Consider the following 23924-nt stretch of genomic DNA (forward strand, 5'->3'; position numbering starts at 1 on the left):
CCCCGGGGGGCGACCCCGCCATAATAGTTGGGGTGGAGCGGCCCGGCGAGCCGTGGGGCTTTCCAAACTCCCCCTTGAGGGGTCCTCGGAAGGCCTCGGTAAAACGGCATCACGCTTCATTTAAAAGAAAACCAGAAAATGGTGAGCTCGGCATCAGAGAGCGGTGAAAATCAACAAGCTAAAAGCCCGTTGTGGCTGACTTACGCTGATGTTGGCTGCAAAAAGCCTGCAGAGCTGATAGCCTTAGCCTTGGAAATGTGCACCGTGTGTTGTTCAAGTCAAAATTCTGCTGCTCTTGCTTCCAGCGTTCACTCCACTTTACCTCGTATGTTTGTGTTTTCTCATTGAAAGTACTTTGGGCCGCTGCACATTTATTTATTTATTTATTAGGTCTATCCCTAAATACACTGTGTGTCAAAAGGTCGACTGATGATAGACAAGTCCCAACCTCAGACATGTGTGAATTGCATTACTTTACAAATGCCACGTGTAGGGCAGGCTAGCACAGCAAATATAACTATAATAGTTCTGTGAGTCCTCACCTGATACATCTGAAATGTATTAAAAAGGGACATATAGCACATCCAAATGTCTTTTACCCAACTTGAACCAAGGTAGCAAATATTAAAGCTGCTATATAAGAAGGTTATTAACAGAAAATAATTATTTTTCTTTCGGTTTCAACTATGCAGAGGCAAACATTGCATTTTTTTAATAGCACAATTTTAATAGTACTAGTTCTGTGTGAGTCTTAATAAGTATTTTTGTTGCACCAGCCGCAGACTACACAACAAAAAGGAAAAAACAACATATGTCCCACTGGAGTATAGGTTATATTTTTGGGAGTACGTTATCTTAAAAACCCAACAAGGCAGATTTGTAACCCGATTTGGGTTGTACATGCCCTTTTAGACGTACTTTCCCTGCCCCTAAGCAAAAACCTTTTGCTTTCTTACTTTCCAGCCCATTGACGAGGGGTTTCCCCTGTGAGTGTGGGACTTTTCACACAATGGCCGCCTGAGCTTGACATTGACGGCCACCATGTACATAACGGCCCAAGTGAAAACACGAGACGCCCGTAGACAGACGAGCGCGTACGCTAAGCCGTAAATTACCGGCTCACCTTCGACGGCCCAGGCTTTCAATGTCAACGGACTTTAAAGGCTGTGGAAAAAAAAAAAACACTGGACACGTGATAGCTTTATCAATGCTTTTCTAAGACGACTAATGGTCCTCCTTCCCAGCCAGATCAAACACAGCTATCTCGACCTAACCTTGACTTGGAAGCGCACCAATGGCTTTTGCGCCCATTCACACAGATTAGTGCTCTGTTGTCCGTTGGTGCTCGGTGGGAACTCCTGAGCAGGGAAATTCTTTCTCTACTATTTTGTGAAACAAAAATAATTGAGCGTATCAAATTGAATGTCAGACTGGGGATTACCGCCTCGGCTTCGGCTTCGGACCAGCTCGCACACAATCCTACAAGGAAAGGAAAGTTAAGATAGGAAACTAAGACCAAGTTAAAACATTACAAAATGGAAAATTTACTTTAGAATCTGTCTTTGGTGGACTTACTTTATTATTTGTATCTGGTAGAAAAGAATCTCAAGGTATAGACAATGCTTCATGACACTTGTGTGTCACTTATATTCGTTTAAATAGCCGCAAATATCTTTTTATCCCAATTCCCTACCCAGAATTATATTACATTAAGATTCTGCGTCTGCCTTTAAACTTTACCCATTCAAAAAAACTGCTCCGTTTTATATTTATGATCATTTAAATCATTTCAAGATTTGCCTTTTGTCTAAGCAAACATTTGAAGTCAAACTTAAACCATCTAATCTTTAACTCACATTTTTAATCACTTCCTATTTTATTTTCATGTGTGCTTTCTTAATGTGCATCATGTTGTTCTTGTCTTTGTCTCTCTTCCTTTCTTGAATGCCTAAACCTGTATTTCATTAGTCCCGGTTCTTAAATTCCTCAATGGTTTCTTGTCTGGCGCGTTGAAATGTGGTAGGAAAACCACTTTATCTGTTTATTTTTGTTTTTCCCCAACAGTTGTCAACACCTTTTGCTCTATGATGCCATGCCGAACTCTATTTTTCACCACCCCACGTTTGTAAAAGATCTTTTTGTTACTGAAGTCCAAGACTATTGAAGTCCCAAAAGAGGGTCTTACCCCCTCGTGACATTCTTTTTGTTTACTAGCAGAAGTCACGGGTTGTGTGGGTCAGCTTTAATGTGGATGCAGTTTTGAGTTTCACATCCACGAGTTATCTTAGGAACAGCTTAATGTCAGCGCCGATAACATCTGGCAGAGCTGCCCTCTCCTCGTCTGTGAGCTTACATTAAATTGTTTTTATCGGAAAAATTGTTTAGAGGAAATGACTAACTTGAATGCTGCCTATATAAGCTTTCACTTGTGGTAGAAGATAAGTGGATTGAGTGCATAGAAGGAAGTGAAGTAGCCTTTTTGGTTGTTTTGATCAGAACATTTGATATAACGATACTCTAACTAAAGGACAAATAACATGTTACCAGTAAACATTTGCTAACTCTGATATAGGACTCCAAAGAACAAGGTTTTAACTACTGTAGAGTCTTGATCAGCCTTAAATATGTGACTAAGGCCAAGGTCCTTCTCACAGACCTTCTAAATTGAAACAACTGTCCTCAAGTTAGAGTCCATAATAGTATTAATCAATGTCTATCCTCTCCCCAGGTGGTAAAGATGGCATCGGGGTCATCTCAGTGCCGTTCCCCGTGAGCAAGCAAGCGGGGGAAAGGTATGAAGACGGCTGTCAGCTTCCATCTTCATCATGGCTTCCATGACTGTGAGTAATCTGTGAATTCATCCTGATTCCATCTCTAGAGGTCTGACTCAGCCATGTTGGCTTTGTTCACACATGCGAACTCATCCTTCAAATGCTCATAAATACAGTAGCCTTCACACACACACACACACACAGTAGATTCCTTGTAGTCAGCATTCCATTACATGCCCCGCGGAGGGATATGTATATTGTAGGATTTAGATCGTCTAATTATAGCAGAGTTGACCAATCAATTAGGTTGTTGGATTGTGTTAATATCCGGTGTGTCTGGAGAAGAGAGCAGTTTTGGAATTTATGTGTTTTGGGAATCGTGTATTTCAACTGAAGTATTTTAACAGCCTTACTCAAGTTGAAACAGCTTCCGACCTCGTATCCTGCACGATAATCTCAATAAATCTCCACCCTTATTGCCAAACAAATCTCACTATTTGGACCTGCACAGATTTTTTGGTGATTTTCCATACTTCCCAAAATATCATCTGGTTTCGACTGCGCCAAGGGAAAAAAATATTTCAATACTTTTGAAAATCTTTCTTTCCCTTTAAAATGACTGCCAAGTGGAACCTAAATTCAAAATACAAAACTTTATGTTCATGTTCTGGGTTCCTATTTTGGACGTCTCGTTTCCTGGAAAGTTTCACTCCACTTCCAAATTGTCCAACCGCCGATCGCTTCCACTTCAGAGAGTCCACTGTAAGAAAGATATTTGCTTAAGCTGCACAGCTATTGTCTTGAGCGTAGACTTGAGTTTCCAGTACAGCTGGAATGGGAGGGCGACCCCCCACCCCCACCCCACCCAAGCAGACTCGACCCAGATCTTACCGATGTGATGGATGGACACGAACCAGAAACAACAATTCTATTTGAGTCGAGCATTGTGTGTCAGTCGATGCCAGCATGTGTGTGTGTGTGTGCGTTTTACTTCCTCGCAACAGGCGTGCGCCCACCGTGAAAACACACTCTTCGTGACATACGCACAGAGCAAGCTGAGGAGAGAGTGGGAAATGTTTGGGAGGCATGGCAACCCATTTCCAAAATGGAATAAAAGCTTCGCAGCAGATGGACTCTCGTCTCTAGGCCCGTGGCACTCCTTTTTTTTTCCTGTAAGTGGAGAGCACTTTGTGGGACTGGCATTGAGTAGAGTTGTCCAGGCCCGTGTAACCAAAAAAAAAAAAAAAAAGAAAACAATTCAAAATGCTAGATTAGAAGGAGTAGAGCAGAATACCATCAACAAACATGCTAGCCATCTGCTCCTCATAAAGCTGATTTGTGACTCCCGCGTTCCCATCTTTCGAGGATTATCTCCCGCACGTTAACGCTTTAGCTCTACCGGATGTCCACCGCCATAAACGTGAACACTTCCCCAAACTGACAGTTTTAGATTAGATTAGAACTTTATTTCATCCCTTTAGTCCAGGGTGAAGAATTTGGAGAGTCCCTCATCTAGATAATGTTAATTCATGGAAATTAAGACCGTGGTAGACCACTTCTGCCTGTGTCTCCTTCGTCATTTCGGAGAAGTGAGCGACTTCCTGGAGCGATCTCCGGTCATTCGTAGGGTAAAAATACACGGCAGTTCACACGCAAACAAGTTAATTCAATGCCAAGTGTTCTTGTTAGTTTCCATCCAAGTATACATGTCAATTACATGTTTCATAAGAGAGGGATTGAGGAAGATGGGAGGCTTCATCAGTGGAAATTTGAAGGGTGGCAACAATTTTAGTGGCACCCAACTACCAGCAGATGGCAGAGATAAGATCAGCCCACTTTTGCCCGAGCCATGATCAACTACTACGCTCTTAAGAATGATAAAGTAGACTAAATTAATCTTAACATGGCTTCCTTAGTCCCTTACTTACACTCGTATAATTCTTGGAGTGCAGTTTTTGTCGGTTATGCTTTTAATGGTTAATATAAGAAACTAAATGTAGCACCAAAACCATTGCGTGTTGGCCCAATATTCAATAAATCTTTCGATGACAACAAAATTTTAAAAAGTTGACATTTGAACAATGGCATCCATCCATCCAATCTCTTCATCCCTCGTCCCGATTCAAGTCGCTATTAAGTGCGTCTTACTGAAATCCACGTAATGGTTTTGTTACTTCTCCTTAGTTGTTGTCATGCAAATGTTCCCTCAGATTGCGTGGGTCTGAGATTCCCAGTCTCGGGGTGGCTGGCACGGAACAAAAGCCGGCATTAGGACACATTTAAAGGATGTAAATCAAACCGCGACGCCGGCCCGCAGGGGAGGGAACGCCATTGACGAGGGGGGAGCCATGGCGACAAAGTGTCGGGTTGCACTCTGTCAACTTGTAGTGGGGAATAGTCAATCAGTGACATGCGACACTGCCGGCCACCTGTCTGCTGACGTTTCATGTCCGAGAGTACATAAGCGCTTGGCCACAACGGGCTAACGGGGACGCGAGACGGGACCGGCCAGCTGTCCCGGACACCGACCGAGAAGCTTGAAATCCTCATTTTCGGCCAGCCAAGGCTTTTCTATAAAGCTTGTACTCATTATGGGAACCGGAGCCTATCTCGGCCCACTGAATTTTGATCACCAGCACAATGGTTGCTTGTTTTAGTCCCGTCGTCGGCATTCGTGTGACGCAAAATCCAAATCAGCCACGGCCCGTTGTCTATTCATTCTGTCCAGTCCGCCAATTTTCTTCAGGGTTTGTCCTCATTAAAGTTGAGTGGAGCTTTCAGTTGACTTTGTCTGGAATGTCTTTGCTACTTATGAAATAGTTGACCAGTTCAGAGGGGTTGGTTTTTCCTAGACTTTGGTCCAGATGAGTGGATGGTGTCTTCATCTGGAAATGGGAGACTTAGAATGGTCATTTTGGGGCATTCCATGATGCAGCAACCACTAATTTGGAGACATTTTGAAAGTGGGTCTTGAAGTGGAAGCAGTTGCGGGAAAAAAAATAAATAAATAAAATAAACGCTTGCTGTTTCTGTTTGACGAACAACAAGCATTTTTTTGTGAAAATGAATACAACATGTGTACTTCACAGCAAATGTGAACACAAAAACTTGTATTTAAGTGGATATTTTTGACACCACCATTTTATTAATCATTATATTTTTAGGTATTTTAAAAATCCAAATCACAAGAGTTAGTTTCTTAGTATACTTACAGTATTGCCAGCCATTGTCAAGCATAGGCTTCCCATTCATTCAACTTGTAGATGCTAAACATCTCCATTTTGACTAGACATAATCTCCTAATCAAAATGCATTGGCGGTCCTTGAGTTCCAAAATCGCCCTTGAAACGACTCATCTTGACAAGCAATTTGGTCACAGAACGACATAACTTCCTCCCACGGACAGATGTGAAAGTCCCTTTACACAACACGACCCGTCTCTTCGGAAGTCCTCAACCGCGAAGCTCTCGAGACAACGGTTCCAATGCTACGGCGCTCCTTAAAAGGCGGGCGTCCTACAAAAAGACGTCAACGTGTTGACTTGCTTTTGAGGGAAGTGGCTGTACTTTTTTTCGCTGACAAAGTGAGAGTTTGCTTTGAAAACACAGACGGCGTTTGCCCGCGTGTAATCGTCCAAGCCGCTGTTGATTGGGCCTTTTCCTGTCTGCGCCGGCTGGCCACAATGCTCCCTATTTATAGTCGTTTTGGCGGCCTCAGATATTAGCGCCCCGTCTTGCTCGCTCATTCGTTTCCTGCCAGAAAGGAAACACGTGTGAGTGTGGTCTACTGACCTCTGGGATAAACTGCCTGGCGAACTGTGCGGTTATTGATGATCACCCATTTGAACCCGATCACGTTGCAGCGATTAATGCGAGACAACACCCGGAGAACCGACTTCGAAGGAAAAGCCGCCGCTGTCCGGGACATCCTGTTATTGGACTGAAACCCAACAGCGCAGGCGGGAATTCTACTCTCGGTGTCAGAAAAACAATCGTCAAACGGGTCTTTTGATAAGAGTCGTGCTCTTAATGCAACTCAAAAGGAAGTCTTTTACAAAGTGGCAGATTGTTGGAGAGACTTGAAAAAGATGGGATAGGAAATAAGAAAATATGACTTCCATTTTTGGATTCAATTCTTGTTCTTCTGGACCGATTTCTTCCTCTGACACGATTTCATATTCCGACTCATCACACGATAAAGGCAACAAGTCTTGGCTGTTGTTTTTCATTGAGTCGTACGTGCTCTAATAGTAAAATTTTGTGAGGTATGGATATGTGTAGCTATTATATAGATATTATATATATATAGAATTCATTTCTCAATGTACTTTGGCAAGATTCTATCATTTCATTCGTGTGTCAAAACAAACTTTAGTTGACATATGGCATTTTCCACTTTTAAATGTGACCCAGTTTGTTCATCTGTCTCAGATTTGGTTAAAAATAATCTTACAGTCAAAGACATTAAACGCTACTTTGGAGGTTTGGCATTTACTTTACAGCCTTTACAAATGTGTGACTAATATTTCACTATTCTGGATGAAGACTTTTCTTAAGAGTGCGTTTGTTTTTTCCAATCAAGCGTCGTCGTTGAATCTGTCAGCCCGACGTTCGCGCTTGCTTGTCAAACTGCCGTTTTGTTCCTCGTTTCCAACTGGCAAAACAAAATGAAAACAACACAAATGCCGGTGGCGAATGGAGATTTATTTCCACGTCCAGGGAACCTCCCTCCTCACACTTTTGCTCCTCATTCGTACAGCTCCATTTAAAAAACATAGAAAAATAAACATTGGTATCACAACTAATCATTTAGGGGTTTAATTCAAATATACAATTTGCTTATGAAGAAACTACAAAAAGAGGTGAGGAGGAAGGAATTCAATGGTTGGCTATGTTTACATGGACATCCAGACAGAACTAGTTGACTTGAGACAATCTTCCTTTCTTGTTCCGTCTTATGAATCTTATTCATCCTCACATAGTTCTTATAACCCAGAAAATGTCTGCCCATGTAAACACGGACCATATTTTAAAGCTTATTGAGCCTACATTCAGCAAAGTCAGAGTTTTGTGTGTCGTCGTCTTCGCATACGTACATGGTGCGTCCGCTGAGTTATAGGAAAGCGATGCTAAGCTGTGCTAATGTCCAACCAAGTGGGAAGACCTTAGCGGGTCAGAGTTTATTTTTTTTAATGTTTTATTTGATTAGATTTTTTTTTTAAGACTACTAAGCCCTCACTCAAATAAAGCAACTTCAGTTCAAAACAGATCGCCTTTTAACAGTCCCACGTCTTTCCCTTTCAAATGAGTTGAGACACTCCCGTTTATGGACGTCCTGAAGGTCCACTTCAATTCCTCTCAATCTGTTCCAGGTCAAGCTCTCCTCCGAGCTGGAAGATGTCGCCACTCGCTCCGCGGTCGCCCTTCCAGAGGGTGACTTGGCTAGGTGGCGAACCGGATCGAGAGCCCACGCTACAGGCGGAGTCGCTGTCCGCTTCGTCGTCCGACCAATCTTCGCCGTTTCCTGACGTCCCTCGTCGGGGTTCCAGTCCAAGTTCGGACACGGCGGTGGTGAATTCCGATCGGCGTTGGATCGATGGGGGAGGATCGGATCGACAGCTGTCGAAGAAAGAGAAGCCTGGGCAACTCAAGCTCTGGAACGTTTGGAGTTGCTGTCAAAAGATACAGAAAAAAATAAGTAAGTAAGTAAGTAAGTAAGTAAGTAAGTAAGTACATGAAAATTGCAGTAATGTGAAGTAATCAAGTATATATTAGTGTACATCGTGAGGATACAATTACATTCTGAAAGAATATTAATATATTTTAAAAAGTATGCCACCATTAAAAGATAGGGACTTGAATGAAAAACGAAATAATGCTAAAATTAACTGTGTTATGGCCAAGCTCATAAAATGACAATATTAAACGATATTTTGTTCTCGATTGAGTAATTGTAGCACCTCAAGTATCTATTGTGCATTTTAGATATAAACATAAACAAAAAACAAACAAGAACAGTGGCAAAATTTTCAGCATACTTGATTTTTTTTAACCTAACTTAATAGATGGTAAGCCATTTGGAATGGACGTCTATTGCCGTCCATGGCGTGGAAACATGACCTCTGACAGTTTTCACCTCGATAGTAGCAGTAATCATGTTTTATTTTGGGCGAGTTTTCATCTTGAGGATTTCCTGTCCCTTTTAGTCAGGTGAAGTTTCACTTGCACAATTGCGGAAAACAAAACCGTCTTCACACATCTAAAAGCACATATTTTTCTGGCGTTAGTTGAAGAAGAAAGTACCTCAAATTAATTAAATGTAGTGTTGGCGTTGGAAATGATTAAGTTCTCAGATTTCCCCTTGCAACGTAGTGCAGTGAACGGGTTAATCATCTGTAGAGCGACAGATGTTTTGAAGGCATGGAGGTGAATAGAGAAGAGATTTTTTTTCACTGGAGGACGGACAAAGTTGCCTGTTGCCACGCAGCGGGAGTCTCTCGCTAGTGGCCTGGCAAACAAAACGCCAATGCTTCAGGTGATAACGAGAGGAGTGGGAGGCCTCGCTTGGAAGAAAAAAGGGGGATTTTTCTACGCCCTCGCCGTATTCACTCCCCCTGGTATTACTTGACTACTAATTATGCCGGCAGAGGAGGAGGAGGAAAGTCGGGAGGGGGGTTGGGTGGGAGATGCTTTGTCACTCACTATAATATGTGCTTCCCATAAAACCCACTGGGGACCGCCTCAGATTTGGGAAGCTTACTTTTCTGTAGTATGTCCACTTTTTCATGCACACTAGGGTAAAAAAAAATAGCTTTTTCATTCACCTCCATGCCTTCAAAGTCCTCCATTGTGATTGGACCAACTTTTGGGTATCATTGGAAAAAAAACTCAGAAAATATTCAATTTTTAAAAAGTCAGGCCACACAAAAAAGATGCATTACAACCAATGGTAAGAAATGGACATATTTGGTCGCCAATGGGAAAATGCAAAACAAGTTATAGTGGTGCTTTCAAATGAAGAAACCTAAAAAATGGAGGCCATTCCAAGTCAGCAAAATGTCCCAAAACGAGGTCAGTAAACAAAAAAAAGCACGAGCAGGCTGTGCAAAAAGAAAGGAATCTTGATCTGGTTGCGGCCCCTCAGACGACACATCACCCGTTCATTCGCAGCGTACCGAGGACACGGCCTAGATAAGCAAACTTTACAAAGAAGAGAGAGCGGTCCGTCATTAAAAACGAGATAACGCGTTTACACGGCGAGTCGCGTCACGCCGTCTTCGCTTTCCCACGTTGTCGTTCGGTTATGCTCGCCATGCGTGCCATTTCAGGAATGGAGCGAGGAGGGGGGGGGGAATTGTATTAATAGCACGGAGGGGCTTTGGTCCCTTGTGATGCGAGCGCTTTGCTTTGACTTGCAAGTGCAAAGTTCTGATATAAGAAGTAGGGCAAAGCTAAAAATCTAATTTCTTACTTTACTAAACCAGAGAATCTCTAGCCTACTTAAATTTGGCAGCCAATGACGGTGCTCGATATTATTCAAAGAATTTGCACTGAAGATTATCATGTCGTATTGCGCTGACGTCTTGCATTTGGGGACTTGTTTTGCATTGACTCTCCTCAACCTCGCGCACCCACAAAAGATTCTTGTGTCTGAAACGCTTTGACGTTGCAAGGAATTTACAAGATGACAACGTTGTCATTTTGCCATCTGCCCTTGACGCATTTGCTGCTCATATCATTACCGCTGATCAAAAATGTCTATGCAGATTTTTTTTGACATGTGGGCTCTTTTCCAAACTATTTCCATTTTGGTTCACATGGGTGTGTCCAGTGAATAGAACAGAGAATTAAGTCATGGTTTGAGAATGAAGTATTGAAAAAGTTACAAGAATAAGTGCATATTTTGTACTCAAAATCCAAAGCGGATTTTTTACAATTCATTCATTCAAGACCATAAATATGAAAATGAAACATTAAGCAAGTAGAGTCGCATTGTTCTAATTGTTTGACTCGATTCTATGAGAATAATTCAGTTCTAGCGGTTTAGTTACAAGTGGCTTGGCTTTTTGCCCACCTCCATTCACTTAATGGCGTATTGCGAGTGTCTTTCAACAATTGTTAAAGATGTCTATCATCAAAGAGTGCATACCATTAAAACTTGTACGCCCTTATTTTTGTAGCCGGGCCTCGTTTATAGCCACTGATTGCAGAGCCAAACATAATGTGTGTTGGGTCTTGTCGTGGTTTTCTGTATGCAATCACTTCTTTTTTTGGGGCCGCAGTGGTTGGGTGATAAAAGCCTTAAAAGCTCAGTCGGGGCAGGAAATGACAAGTCAAAGGGTGGGAGTCTCGGTGAATAAGCAAATGGACGTCAAGGGGGCCCTGACCTTTTGGATTTACCCAACAGACTTGATGAAATGCTAACCCGCGCTCGGTTCTTTCCGAGTGCAAAGTTAGGTGGCATGACTGAACATGAGGCATGTTTCGTCAGTGTGCACTACTCCCCACCTTGGATACTTTAACATGTGACCTCGGAACGTTGGCTCGCGAAGATGTGGTCAGACAACCCAGAAAACTCAGCTCGATCATTTGAACTCGGTACCCACAGTAATCCATGGGCCAATTTACAGAGACCTTGACACTGTAACTTCAAACCTGCTCATTTTGGTTCGGACTTTTTTGGATGGTGTGAATGAAAATCAGCGAATGCTGGTGTCAATTTGTAATCTGGGCAGCCACCAAAATGAAAACTATGCTGGAAAATAAACAATGAAAGTGACGCTATGATTCCTTTATCCCATCCTGACTGTTTTGTCCAAAGATGGAACAATGTTTCCACATGTGCAGGATTTGTTGTAAAAAAATCTGACTTTTGCAAGACTACTTTAGCGAACTATGGACTTTCCCTGTGAACTACAGACTTCCTTTCCTTGAACAAATGAAGTGTAAATCAAGCCTGTCATATCAGCCAATTCCGCCTCACCTGAGTCATCTTGGCCAGGTCCAGAGAAGGCCTTTGCTCATGGGCATCCTCAGGTCTCCGTCTCTTCATCCCGATCTTTTTATCATTCAGTACGCAGGGCTGCGATCTGCTCCGAGATAGGCAACCGTTCCCCTCGCCCCTCTGGCCGGACCGGCGCCCCAGTTCTGGGGTGGAATCCGGAGAACTGGCCTCCGACGTTTCTTCCCGCTGGAGTTCGGATGGGATGATCTGCTCGTGGGACAGGGAGAGTGGTCGCAGAAAGGACTGCTGAGTTTGCGAGAAAGGGGAGCCGGGGGACACCGGAGAGGCCGTGAAATGAGGGTGAGCTGGCAGTCGCTGCTTGAAGAAAGGCAGTTCTAAAGGTCCGTCGCCTGGTATGGCGGTGCAAGACGGAAAACTGAAGCTAGAGCTCCGTTGCATGGCTGGGCAGTGACCGCTAGAGAAGGCTCCGCCTACTCGGACGCTGCCCCCGCTGTAGCACCTTCGCTTCTCCACCGCCGTCCACAGTCGGGATCCCTGAGGCCGCCACGATGAGCGGAAACCGCCAAATTCGTCGGAGAGGGACAAAGAGCGACACTGGCGCTTGCTAGGGGGTGCCGTGGGAGCTTGGCCAGAGGCGGTAGTGGCGTAGTGCAGGGCGGCGGGGATGACAGGGTTGCTTTTGTTCAAGGCGCCTTCAGCCAGGTTGAGGTCTCGGATCAAGGTGGTTATGGCTGTGGTTGTGCCCGGTTCGGGACTGCTGTCCCACAGGCTTTCTAGACTGGTACCGGACTGGAAGCTTCGCCCTGGATTCAGCCATCTGTCTGCCTCTGAAAATGTGACAAATACAGACTCTCAGAACATGGCAACACATTTTCCAGTAATACACTGAGTATGTTATCTAGATAACAAACCACTGGCCTTAATATAGCATGAGAATTAGTTCTTATCGCAGAGAAATCTATTTTTCCATTTACGTACAGTGGCGCCAGGGTTTAACAAAGTTTTAATATAGAACAAAAGCAACAATGTTGAGTGAAATTGTGAAAGAACTGTGAGTCCAGACCAGAATCATTATAATCGCTGACTAAACAGACATTTAGAATGACATGATTCATTGTCGCTACGCGTGTACACAAAAGCATTCCTGCGAGAGTACTACCATGTTGTATTTAACTTTTAGTACATGCATTTGTATTTCATCTTTAGAAACCACTCGTTAGAAAACTATACGGTACAATTTTCACGTGCTGCTCGGGTTTAACCGAACAAGTTTCCTCACCCAAATACTGTCGATTTTCTTATTACGTTGAAGTGTTTTTCTTTAGAGTGGAGCATTTAAACGTAGCAGTGACCTGATAGGAATGTCGTGTAAACAACTCAATAAAAGCAAGGACTGCAAAAGTATCTTGTGACGCCTGAATGGCAGAAGCACGCAACGGAAAGCCCTCACCGCACTGCTAAAATACCGACAAAACAAAAAGACGAAAAAAAGAGATGTACTTTTATGTAGGCAGGTGCAAACTATCACAAGTGTTTGACCAAGAAGAGGAAGTCAAAGAACCTTTGAGGCTTTAACACGATCTGTTTTCATATTTTCACAACAGCACGCAAAAGTATTTTTACACAAAAGAAATAATAAACTGAACAATCTTAATGTTAATGCACAAAGTCACACATTTCCATTGAGTAGGATGAGAAAATGTTGACATTGGGTGTGCAAGTGTAAAATAGGTTCACCCTTTTAAAAGGAAACGTGTCAAGTAAAACATGTTATGACACAAATGACAAGGCCACAGTCTTTGAATGTGAGCAATAATGTAACATTATTAACTGTCAACAGGTTCACACACAGTTAATGTTTAATTGGTTCCGCTTGTTCAAAGGTTATTGAAACATCTTATTAAAAAAGCATTTGTACTTGTCATACAAGAGTAAAAAAAAAAGTAAAACATTACTTCAACGCTGATGACATTTTCCTCACTTTTTCGACAAGAGAAAAGTCCACATGCCAAATTCATGGTTTGTTTTTGGTGCACTTTTTGGTGCACTTTTTAATTTTGCAATTCTAGAAAAATGAATGGTCAAAACTCACCAGCAGTTCCACAAGAGAAGAGGGTCGTCCCCTTGCTCATGGTGTGGAACTCACGCTAAAAAAGAGGACAGAAAAAATAAGAAAATTAAAAAAACATACACAGAACAACTGAAAGGCAGTCAAAAATATGGCAAGAAAATATACAATACTTCAAGTAAAACATTACTAGAATGGACTAGACTATTTTATACTCCTTTTCAACTCGTAACCCATTTACTAACTGTAACTCTAGTCTCGAGTCTACAGGCTGAATACTACATATCTGCTATACTATACCATAAAATCAATGTGTTGAAGGTATATTGCCGTACCAATTATAATAAAACGTTATTCTTATTGTAGGTGACATTTCAATTGCAGTTGTCAACGAGGACAAGCAAAAAACTGAATGGTGCTTTATTGATTGTCCATTTTTTATATATTTCCCCATTGTTCAGCTTGTCTTAGTTCACTATTACAGATTTGATTAAGACTATAACGCGTGTGAAGGTTTGCCTGCACACGCCTGCCTGCCTTGTGATCTGTCTTTGTCTCACGGTTCGCTCAGTTGCAACAGGGTGGCGGTTTCTCTTACACACTAGGGACAAAAGGGAAAATTCAGCGGAAAATTACAGTGACTCATGCTGAGGTTACCGCTGCCAAAATAATAATAAAAAACAAATAAAATACAAACCATCATTTTCTTTGATGGAAAAATGAGTCGATTTGTATGTTTACAACATGCATGTCACATTTGATTCCAAACTAGCAATAATCATAACTTAACATTGGATTTTAAATATTTTTTTTGTATTAAATACTGTTATTCCATTTATCTGTTCACCCAATTTAGCCTAAATATGATTTAGGCAAAGTATTGGACCCTTTTTCAAAAGACAGATGCTGTTTTGTACCCCTAACTTTGCTACAAAACCCAAGACTAAAGTCCACCCTCCGACTTTAGGGTTCCATATCACCCTCCTCCAACTTCAACCCCTTAACCCGCACAGACCTGTTGAACTTTGGTCGCATTACCCATCTTATTCTGTGTTGAAAATCATCCTCTTCATCAATGGTAGTTGGCAAACCGACCAAACAGTGCATTACAACCTTGTCTAATTAACAAGCATTGAATGAGCGCCTCTGGGCAAGCTGAGCCGCTTTTGACGTGAAACCACCAAGCCTTTGGGTGTTGACGTCAGTAGGTGTTTGCAAAAACCCTTGGGAATATACTCAGCTCCTCATTGCCTCTTCCCAAAAATTATACATGGCCTTTAAATTCGTACCCACAAATTATTTTACCCCAAAGTCAAGGTACCGAGGTATATAATCATTGCAAAGTACATGTGAGGTGGACATAGAGGAAATTTCTTCTAATTTGTTACTTACCGGCTGTCGTTCGCTGCTCTTGGGCCTTACATCATTGACACCCTTCTTCTTTTCCAGGCTTTTGGAGAATATGATCACCATGGTAAAGCTGCGCTCCGCTCAAATGTCATTGGGCAAAGGAAAATGAGGTGGAGGAGGCCACAAGCATCCATTTCAGGCGAGGGTCGTTCAGTCAGCTGGCACCTCCCATCTAAGCTGGAAAACAGGTAGGCTGCCCCTGGCTCTGTAAGGACAAAAAAAGACATCTTTTAATGTTTAGAGTCCTAAGAATGATGAATTGACTTCTATAGTGCGTTATGTCACGATGCAAGTATTTGCAACTCTGCTTTGCTGGCATGTGAGATAATAGACATCACTTTGCGGGTTTCAGCTGTGCCCTTTTTTCTAAAATACGATCCAATTCATGACACCATTCGGTAATGACACGGTAGTGATCTGTAAGTATGCATCGTAGTGTATTAGTAATCTGTTTTCCTTGTAAACTATGCCAAGCCAAGTAGAATGAGTGGTATGTTAGTAAAAAGTCAGAAATGGTAAGTGTACATAACAAGAAAGGGTCACCCATAAAACACAATTTAATTGTTTATTTTTCCTTGATGGGGCAAAAAAAAGTTAGAATAAGACAGCTCAAAAACTGAAGCTATTTTTATTTGACTTGCCATATTTCCCTGCATAATAACCTAAGTCGTTTCCATGCGATTTTATGAAGGAGCTTTCCTTTTTATCACTTCCTTTAAAAAGAACGGGAAGCCCGATTGCATGTCTGGTCTGGCAGTAAAATACAGAGCGTGCAGTATGTTGCCATGTGGACAGGTGACAAAGTCAAGGAAAGGAAAACAACATGTGTTTTACTAGGGAGCTGGCATAGATTCTTCTAGTTCCCCCTGGAGGTCTACTAGCACGGCTATGAACGCTATTCTTCCAACATCATGTGATGTTTTGACGACGCCTGCGGCCACAAGTGCTTCATCCTTTTCCACAACATGCATTGAGATTTTTCCGTTCATTAAAACTCTGTTTTTAGGAGCCAAATGAGTACTTCTCGAACTATAAGCTGACGTCTGCTTAAACTGATTCCTCAGTTAAGACACATGGGGAAGGAAACATGTCGAAACCATTTCTATAATTTCGGGGAAAAGCCGGCATGTCTAAAGATGTGGTAGAAGGAGTTTATATGGAACTACGCTTCATTCGTGGACACATTAAGGCTGCAGGAAAACTGAAGTAGTTGTAAAAAGGGTTAACCTTAGCTAAATAGATCTTTGGGACATTTTGTCCTAATCTGAAATGTAGGAGTCGAAAACAAAGTGGAATAACCTCCATCATGACTCATTTTTTGGTGGAAAACGTGGCATTTCGTAGCATGTTTTAAAACATGGATTTGTTTAGCAGATATTCTTACAGCAAAATAATGGATGGATAGTTAAAGGCTTTCTTAAGGATTAAACCTGAGGCGTTTTTTTTTATGATGCTTCATCCAAACCGGCCGGCTCTAATTTGGATTTTTCAGGTATGCTTTCTTCATCCATTTGCCTGATGGCAGGAATAGCCAGCCTGGCCTCAGACTCGGGCTTCCCTCCCTCATTAGCTGACCGCCCAACGTCCAATTAGAGAGCACGCTTCACAGCACCCCAATCAAGTCCCTGCGAGAAGCGACACACACCAACCTTAATGGCTTTTGCAGGCCGGTGTATGTAACATGTACTCACGTGTTAAGTGAAGGTCACCAGACTTGTAGACCGTGCCTGTACGCTATTGGTTATTCTGCATACAAACCAGTTTGTATTACTTTTCATCCCCAGTGATTTCGTGACTACACTGGAGCTGTTTTACTTTGGCGAGGCCTAAACCAACTGCCAGCATATGACTCCCATTAGCTCCATTTATCCCCTGAAAGTCAGCGGAGCACAACTGGGCCTCTCGAAAAAGGAATGGAAGGCCCGTGTTAGCCTTCTTGTTTGGAACAGAAAACGGGGAATGTCCTTGTTGATTGGTGTACGATTACGTCGGGCGATTGGGTCTGACAGGGGGAAACGGGCGAACCGACCACATTTCAAAAATATTGTAGCCATTCACATAACCCTCATATGTACACATGCATGTGAGTTTACTATAGACTGTGTTTCCAAATGAATAGTTAGTTCCACACTCCCTTTTTATGTCTGACTTTGCAAAAGTATATTCGAGTCGGCCCATGTTACGTCACATTGGATTACAGCTAAATTGATGGGAAGCTTCATCACTAAATGGGGACAAATCTACCGCTACTTGCTTCCAGATTTAATTTGGCCTTATCAAATCCAGTAGTAATTCCAGTCAGATTTGTGCAAGCCGAGTAACAGTGCAGACAGCGGCTCTCTCCACTCATAATAGCAAGTGACTAGGGAGGGCACTGGAAAGGGCAGCTAAGATAATGTGGCTCTTCGCCCAAGCTGTGATTTGTGCAGGCAGATGAATGGATGCCTAGTTGGGGCCCCGTGAAGCTCTCTGACGAGGAGGGCATTTTATGTCCGTCGGCGATTGGCTCGACCGACTGCATGCTTGCACAGAGTGCTTCTGGTGTCAAGATTTTGATCTATGGCGGTATCCAGTGAAACAAATATACTATTGTACTATAATCACGCATTTAGGAATATTCACATCCAATTCTTAATGTGAAATCATTGAAAAGGAATTATGGGAGTTTAAACGGAGACAAAGATCAGACTTGAATCACATGTCTGTTTTTACAATCTGAATTACGTGCTTGGTGATAAGGTCTATCTCAAAATCTGGCTACTTGATATTTTTATTCTACTACCACAGTCACTTTGTGTTTTCCATTATTGCAGCCATGAAAATGGCTTTTCTATCTCATTTATACATTCTACCTTCCCAGAGGAGGCCACACTTCTAGTTGAAGGGACCCCTACTCATGCATACCTTGAGACCATAGCATACCCCAACTATGTAGAGGTACCAACTCAAATAAGATACTATGCAGACCAGTCTAATGGATTCCAATGGCAAGACATGAATAGCTTGTTGACATGGAAACAAAATAGAAGCATTAAAAAGAATGGTTTTGGCCGCAAGCCAGTCTTTTTGGAAGGCACGTAAGGGTGAGCTATCATTTAGTTCCAAGTCCACAGGGTGGACCATCCATTCAGGGTGAACTTACAGCCACCCCACTCACCAGTCGTGAGGTGCGGGGTCATAAAGATGGTTCCTAAAGAGGTCAAGACATACCAATGAGGGTTGGGACCATCACCCCTAGTATTCACAAGAAGGGAAACATTGGCCCCCGAAGCCTCACTCCATCTTCACAAGTGCTCAAACAATGAGATGCGGTTCATTTGTCATTTCATCAATCTTGTGCTCAGGAATCAGCCTTTTAAAAGTCCATCTGTAGTCCTCTGTGCTGAGTAAGCACAAATGGCACAAATTGGAACACTTCCCCATGCAATACGAGGACGAAGCTTATTTTGTGGCGATCAAATTTTGGAGGAATTTTGAAACAAAAGATGTCCCATTCATTCACCAAGTTTATTCTTCTTAATTATGTAAACAAAACTTTTGATTTCACCGATGTCAACCATTAGAATGCCTCATTTTCATTAGTTAGTTAGTATTTGTCATCTTACATGGAAAATGTTTCAGGGTATAAAGCTGACAACTATTAGCGCCATTATTCCAAATTGAAAGGCACACAAAATTACCATCAATTTAGAGCTCTGTATCCCAGACATACCACTTCCAAAACTCCAAAAAAGTTTTTCCTTCCTCCACCACAAACAACAGTAAAACTGCAGACTGTAAATTTGGGTAAAACCTATTTTTTAATCAAATCAAACATGATGGAGCTATTACGACACTACCAGTCGTGCACTTCTGTAAAAATACTTGTTATGACAACCAAAACACAAGCCGAGAACCACAATGAAACCTCAACATTTGTCCCTTTAAAACAAAAGCATTTTGCCAAGCAGAAGTGTTGAAGGTGCAAACACAACACAAGAACCTCTGTGCAGCGTGTAATTTATTCAGGGGGTCGAGACCCCTGTCTCAGAGCGGATTCTCACAAAATGAAGCCCTGACGTGCCTGACAGGCACAAGATCAGGTGTTCCACTTTTGAGTGCGATAAGGTACAATGGGCCCCTTGCCCTCCCTCCACCGCAGTGACCCTCACATGCCTGGTGGACTCTCCGTCCACCAGGTACCCTCCCCTTGCTAATTACACCAACCCTTCCTATGACTCTTATGCCTTTGGTTTCCTTTATTATCCATTGCACACTAACTAGAGACCCTTAAATTCAACAGGGGTACGTCGTTTACATGTTGGCCAACAAGCATTCCGATTTCACAGCTCTAAAAGTGGCGAGGCGCCTGCAGCGTGGTGCACACAAACAAGCAACAAACAAAATCATCTCACAGTTAGTTACATAACCCAATGTGTATGTCACGATCGTGTTAAGCGAGGGAGTGTGTTTAGGGAAGAGAAAAAAGCCCATGAGCGGCAGGCATTCCACTGGCCCATTCATTCACTCGCGAGGGGGTTGGCCGAGGACCCTCTAACTGCACGGCGTCGTGTGAAGAACAAGACGGGTGTGTTCAAGAAGGCTCGCTAGTTTTTTTGTGTTAACATACTTTGAAAGAGAAATCATCGATTTATCCTCCCAACACTTTAGGCCTTGCTACCATGTTTTCAATTAGGATTATGTCATCCCTAAAATAGACTAAGTTGAATGGAGATTTAGTTTTAAACACTATTTGAAGGCTATTTCTATATTGTCCCCCTCCAAACTCACAATTTGGTCACATAGTGATGAGTTTGTGGTGGATGCTTAAACAGTTTAAAGTGGTTTGTATAAATAGGAGCTCTCTAATCCTGCACCCTGTTGAACTCTGATTTACTGATCGGATCTTTCTATTTTTTTTTTTCCTCAGGGCAGCCGTTGCAAATATTGTTTGCAAAACACATGCTGGTGTATGGAAAACCAGGCAAAATGCAAATCCAAAAAGGAGCCACTTGGACCAGGACTCATTCAAAGCAGGATCATCGAGTCTGGACTCTTCCTTTCAGGTCTGAGCCTGCATGGAGGGAGGATCTCGCATATTAAATGTCAGCTTTACACGGGGGCAAAGGCTGTTCCAAGTTAACCGCATACGAGTGGCACACCAAACAAATTACATAACTGGGTGAGAACAGGTTCGAAATGCACACCGTGTGCAATTAACCTGCGTATGCTTCACAATGGAGGTTTTAATTAGGAGATACTAATTATCAAGAGAGCACTTCTGTCATATACACAAGTACACAACGTGATTACTACAAGTTAATAAGGACGATTGACTAAAACTATGCAGTTATGATGAAACGGAAATTAACCTGACCTCATTTAATGCAAGCAGGAATCACACCTACCACTGCTAAACAATGACCTAGAAAGGACATATGTATATATATGCATATATGTATGTGTATATATATGTATGTGTGTATATATGTATGTGTATATATGTGTATACATATATATGTATGTGTATATATATGTGTATACATATGTGTATATGTATATATATGTATATATACACATACATACACATACATATACACCTTGTACTTCCCTTTTTATATGCCATTTTGTGTTTGCATTTTCAAAGTTATAATCACTTTATTTATGTTAGCAAGCATTTTCATTCTATTTTGGGTTTTGAAAGAGTATGCAAACAAGAGTTTTGTGGCGACATTATGCATACTGCATTTTTATCTTTTGGAGTATTTTTAGCATGCACACTTTTCTCGGTGTACGTAAGAATGTGGCTTTTCTTTGCTGTTCTTTTCAGGCTGGCAGCGTGTCGACATCAGACTCACAAATCTGTCACGTTAACCAGGAGGGCATATACTGTATACACCGCCAGTGGAACAAACACAAGAAGAGCCATGAGGCCGGTGTTTGTTTCCAATGCCTGTGAAGCCATACAGGTTTGAGTTTCACTGTTTGTAGTTCTAACTGCGGGTCACAGAGGAAGCTCAACGCTTCTGAAATGGAGACTAGCGTGAGGGACACACGCACGCACAGCCATACGCGCGAGCCACGTCCGACAAACTCTTCTCTTCAGTCACTTCGCCTCGGGCCAGCTCGGGCATAAAAGAGTGTCAGTGTGAGGGGAACAGAAAGCTAAATGACACACTGGCTGTGAAAAACAGGAAAATAGTCAGACTCAGACGACATAGAAAGACAAAAAGGGGAGAAGGGTGGTAGCGCTGGTGCTTGTGGGCCGACGGGGGGGCTCGGATTGTGCGTCAGTGTGTGAGCATGAATTGAGTCGTACACACAGAACGGTTTGGCGCCTTGCTCGGCTTGCAGCTGCCTTCCTGACAGAATAGAGCACAAAGACACACACACACACACACACAGCCTAAGCACATAAAGTGACAACCTGTAATCCACGAGGTTTGTCAAACTTACTTTTTGCACTTTAGTGCACCAAACCCAGTTTGGTTCGCATACCACATTAATGCGAGCTAGATCTAGTATTTTCAATACTTTAACAATCCATTTGGACAATATTACAGTAAAATACACTGAATTTTGTGGTTTCTCCTTCAAGTCAAAACATAAAAAGGAGTATATTCATAATTCATTTCAATAGCATTTATAAAAACACCCGTGAAAGTCGTGCAATTGAAACCCATGTGACAAAATTGCTTGCAACATCGGTTTGCAATGTGACATGATATCAGGAAATGCAAACAGGGGCGTTATAACATTATAAAAAGTAAAAAAACACAATTTTGGCATCCTTTCTCATGAGTGTAAAATAAACTTAAAAACCACGAGCAGGCGTGCCGAGAAGCGAAACTATCTTTTGTGACAAAGATAAAGATTACATCTACTTTTTTCGGTTGTCAACTCTTTCTTAAACCGGCCTATCAGCCAGATGAGCCCTGCAAAAGTGGGCCTGCAATAGTACTCTCAAGCACACTATTTCCCATTGATGCTAAACCTGTTTCTGTATTGACTGTGTCCACAGGCATCAAGCAGGCCGCCATATTAAGAAATAGGGGCTAAACAAGTCCACTTCCGAGCCATCACAAGAAAGGGAAATGGTCCCATCATTAGTGTAAGGCCACTGCGGCTTGCATACTTGCAAAATAGCTCATGATGACGCCACTCTTTCAGCCATACCAGAATCCCAATCAGATCTTGTAAGTATCATGCACGTTACACAAAATAAATATCTTACATTTGTCATTCCACATAAAAGGGAGGCGTTAACTAGACAGCCAAAGTTGGATCATGAAAATACAAAGTTACACACTCAAAAATACTTACTGTCATTCCACTCAGTTAAATATTTTGCAGTATGGGCTCTTTGCGATGTATCTTGTAATCATATTTCTGCAATATCTATAGTTTGTAAACTTTTTATGACATATACTCTAGATTTTGTTTGTTAAACACAACTCAGAGCCCATTTGGGTGCACCGATGATTGTTTTTTGTTTTGTTTTGTTTTATATTTACAAGCCATAACAACTTTGATTTGGACTTCAGGCTTTTGTGTCCATCCTCACACTGACAACAGAAAGCGCTTGGGGGGAAACAACAATAGGGCCATTGTTTTCAAAGCACTTGATTGCACTCACATACACACACACACACACACACACACACACACACACACACACACACACACACACACACACACACACACACACACAAATTACCTCGTTGCTGGAGTAGATATGACTCATCTTTGTCACAGGATAAAAACATGCAGTGTGTGTGTTTATGCTTCTTCTGCACACTAATACGATAACTTCATATTGATATTGAGGCTTAACAGCACTGGTTGACACCTGTGCATTATACAATACACTTTGATTATGTCATCAGTAGTTCTCATGATCCATTTATTCATACCATCATTGGGAAAATTGTGCACTATGTAATAACCAGTGCAGAATGAAACTGGATTGTGACCAATCTTCACATGCAGCAACAGGTTGGTCATGCATAAAAACACACATTGACAATTATGACAACATCTTGTAACTAGTTTCTGTTAATCATCAACCTGAATCGCAAAAAGATGAACCTTAATACAAAACTTGGGACAGATGCGATCTTTTATAAAGGCGTTATTACGATTACTCTGCAGAAAAGAAGGCAAAACAGGCAACTTCTAACAATGTTGGACTTGTCACGCTCTTAAAAGTGACGAAATCATGCATACATAGATTATAATGGGCGCCATGATTACCTGGCCAGCAGAGGCTCTTCTTTCCCGAACTAGGACATCTTTCTTGGGGAGGGATCGGGGCTGGGGGTGGGAAAGAGAAGGCTTGAGACTGTTCCAAGGGAGTCAGCTTGACTCGCCAGGGGCGTGAAGCAAGACTGCGAGCAGCTGGTAGTTGGGAACTGCGTTTTGCTCTCAGCAAGGCTTCCCAATAATGTCAGCGAAGGGGAGTCCTAAGATGAGTCGCGCTCTATTAGTCCAAGTAATGACATTCAAAATCTAAAAAAAACACTCATATGCACTTCATTGTATGGATAATAAACTGAATTCAAGCGTGGATTTGATGTTTTTGCTCATAAAAGGTTTAAAAGTAGCGGAATTAAATTCAAAACACCCCGGCTGAGTTGGTACGCTCCACTATGGTCCTCCCTTAGGCGTTTCCAATACCTCAGTGCTACTTTATCCTCTTCACGAAGCAGTCGCTCTAAAAAGTTCACGTTTAT

The 23924-nt window shown here is 42.2% G+C and overlaps 1 protein-coding gene across 1 annotated transcript; it reads right to left on the reverse strand.

Moving 5' to 3' along the window:
• Positions 1-7453: 7453 nt before the first annotated feature.
• Positions 7454-23583, reverse strand: LOC144205009 (protein FAM53B-like). Its single transcript, XM_077729031.1, has 5 exons — positions 23446-23583; positions 15196-15418; positions 13828-13882; positions 11754-12562; positions 7454-8442 (listed from the first exon to the last, which is right to left on the reverse strand). The coding sequence occupies exons 2-5, from the start codon at positions 15274-15276 to the stop codon at positions 8119-8121; spliced, it is 1269 nt and encodes a 422-aa protein (XP_077585157.1). The 5' UTR covers positions 15277-15418; positions 23446-23583; the 3' UTR covers positions 7454-8118.
• Positions 23584-23924: the final 341 nt, after the last annotated feature.

Source organism: Stigmatopora nigra, chromosome 12, assembly GCF_051989575.1.
Source record: "Stigmatopora nigra isolate UIUO_SnigA chromosome 12, RoL_Snig_1.1, whole genome shotgun sequence".
Classification (NCBI taxonomy): Eukaryota; Metazoa; Chordata; class Actinopteri; order Syngnathiformes; family Syngnathidae; genus Stigmatopora; species Stigmatopora nigra.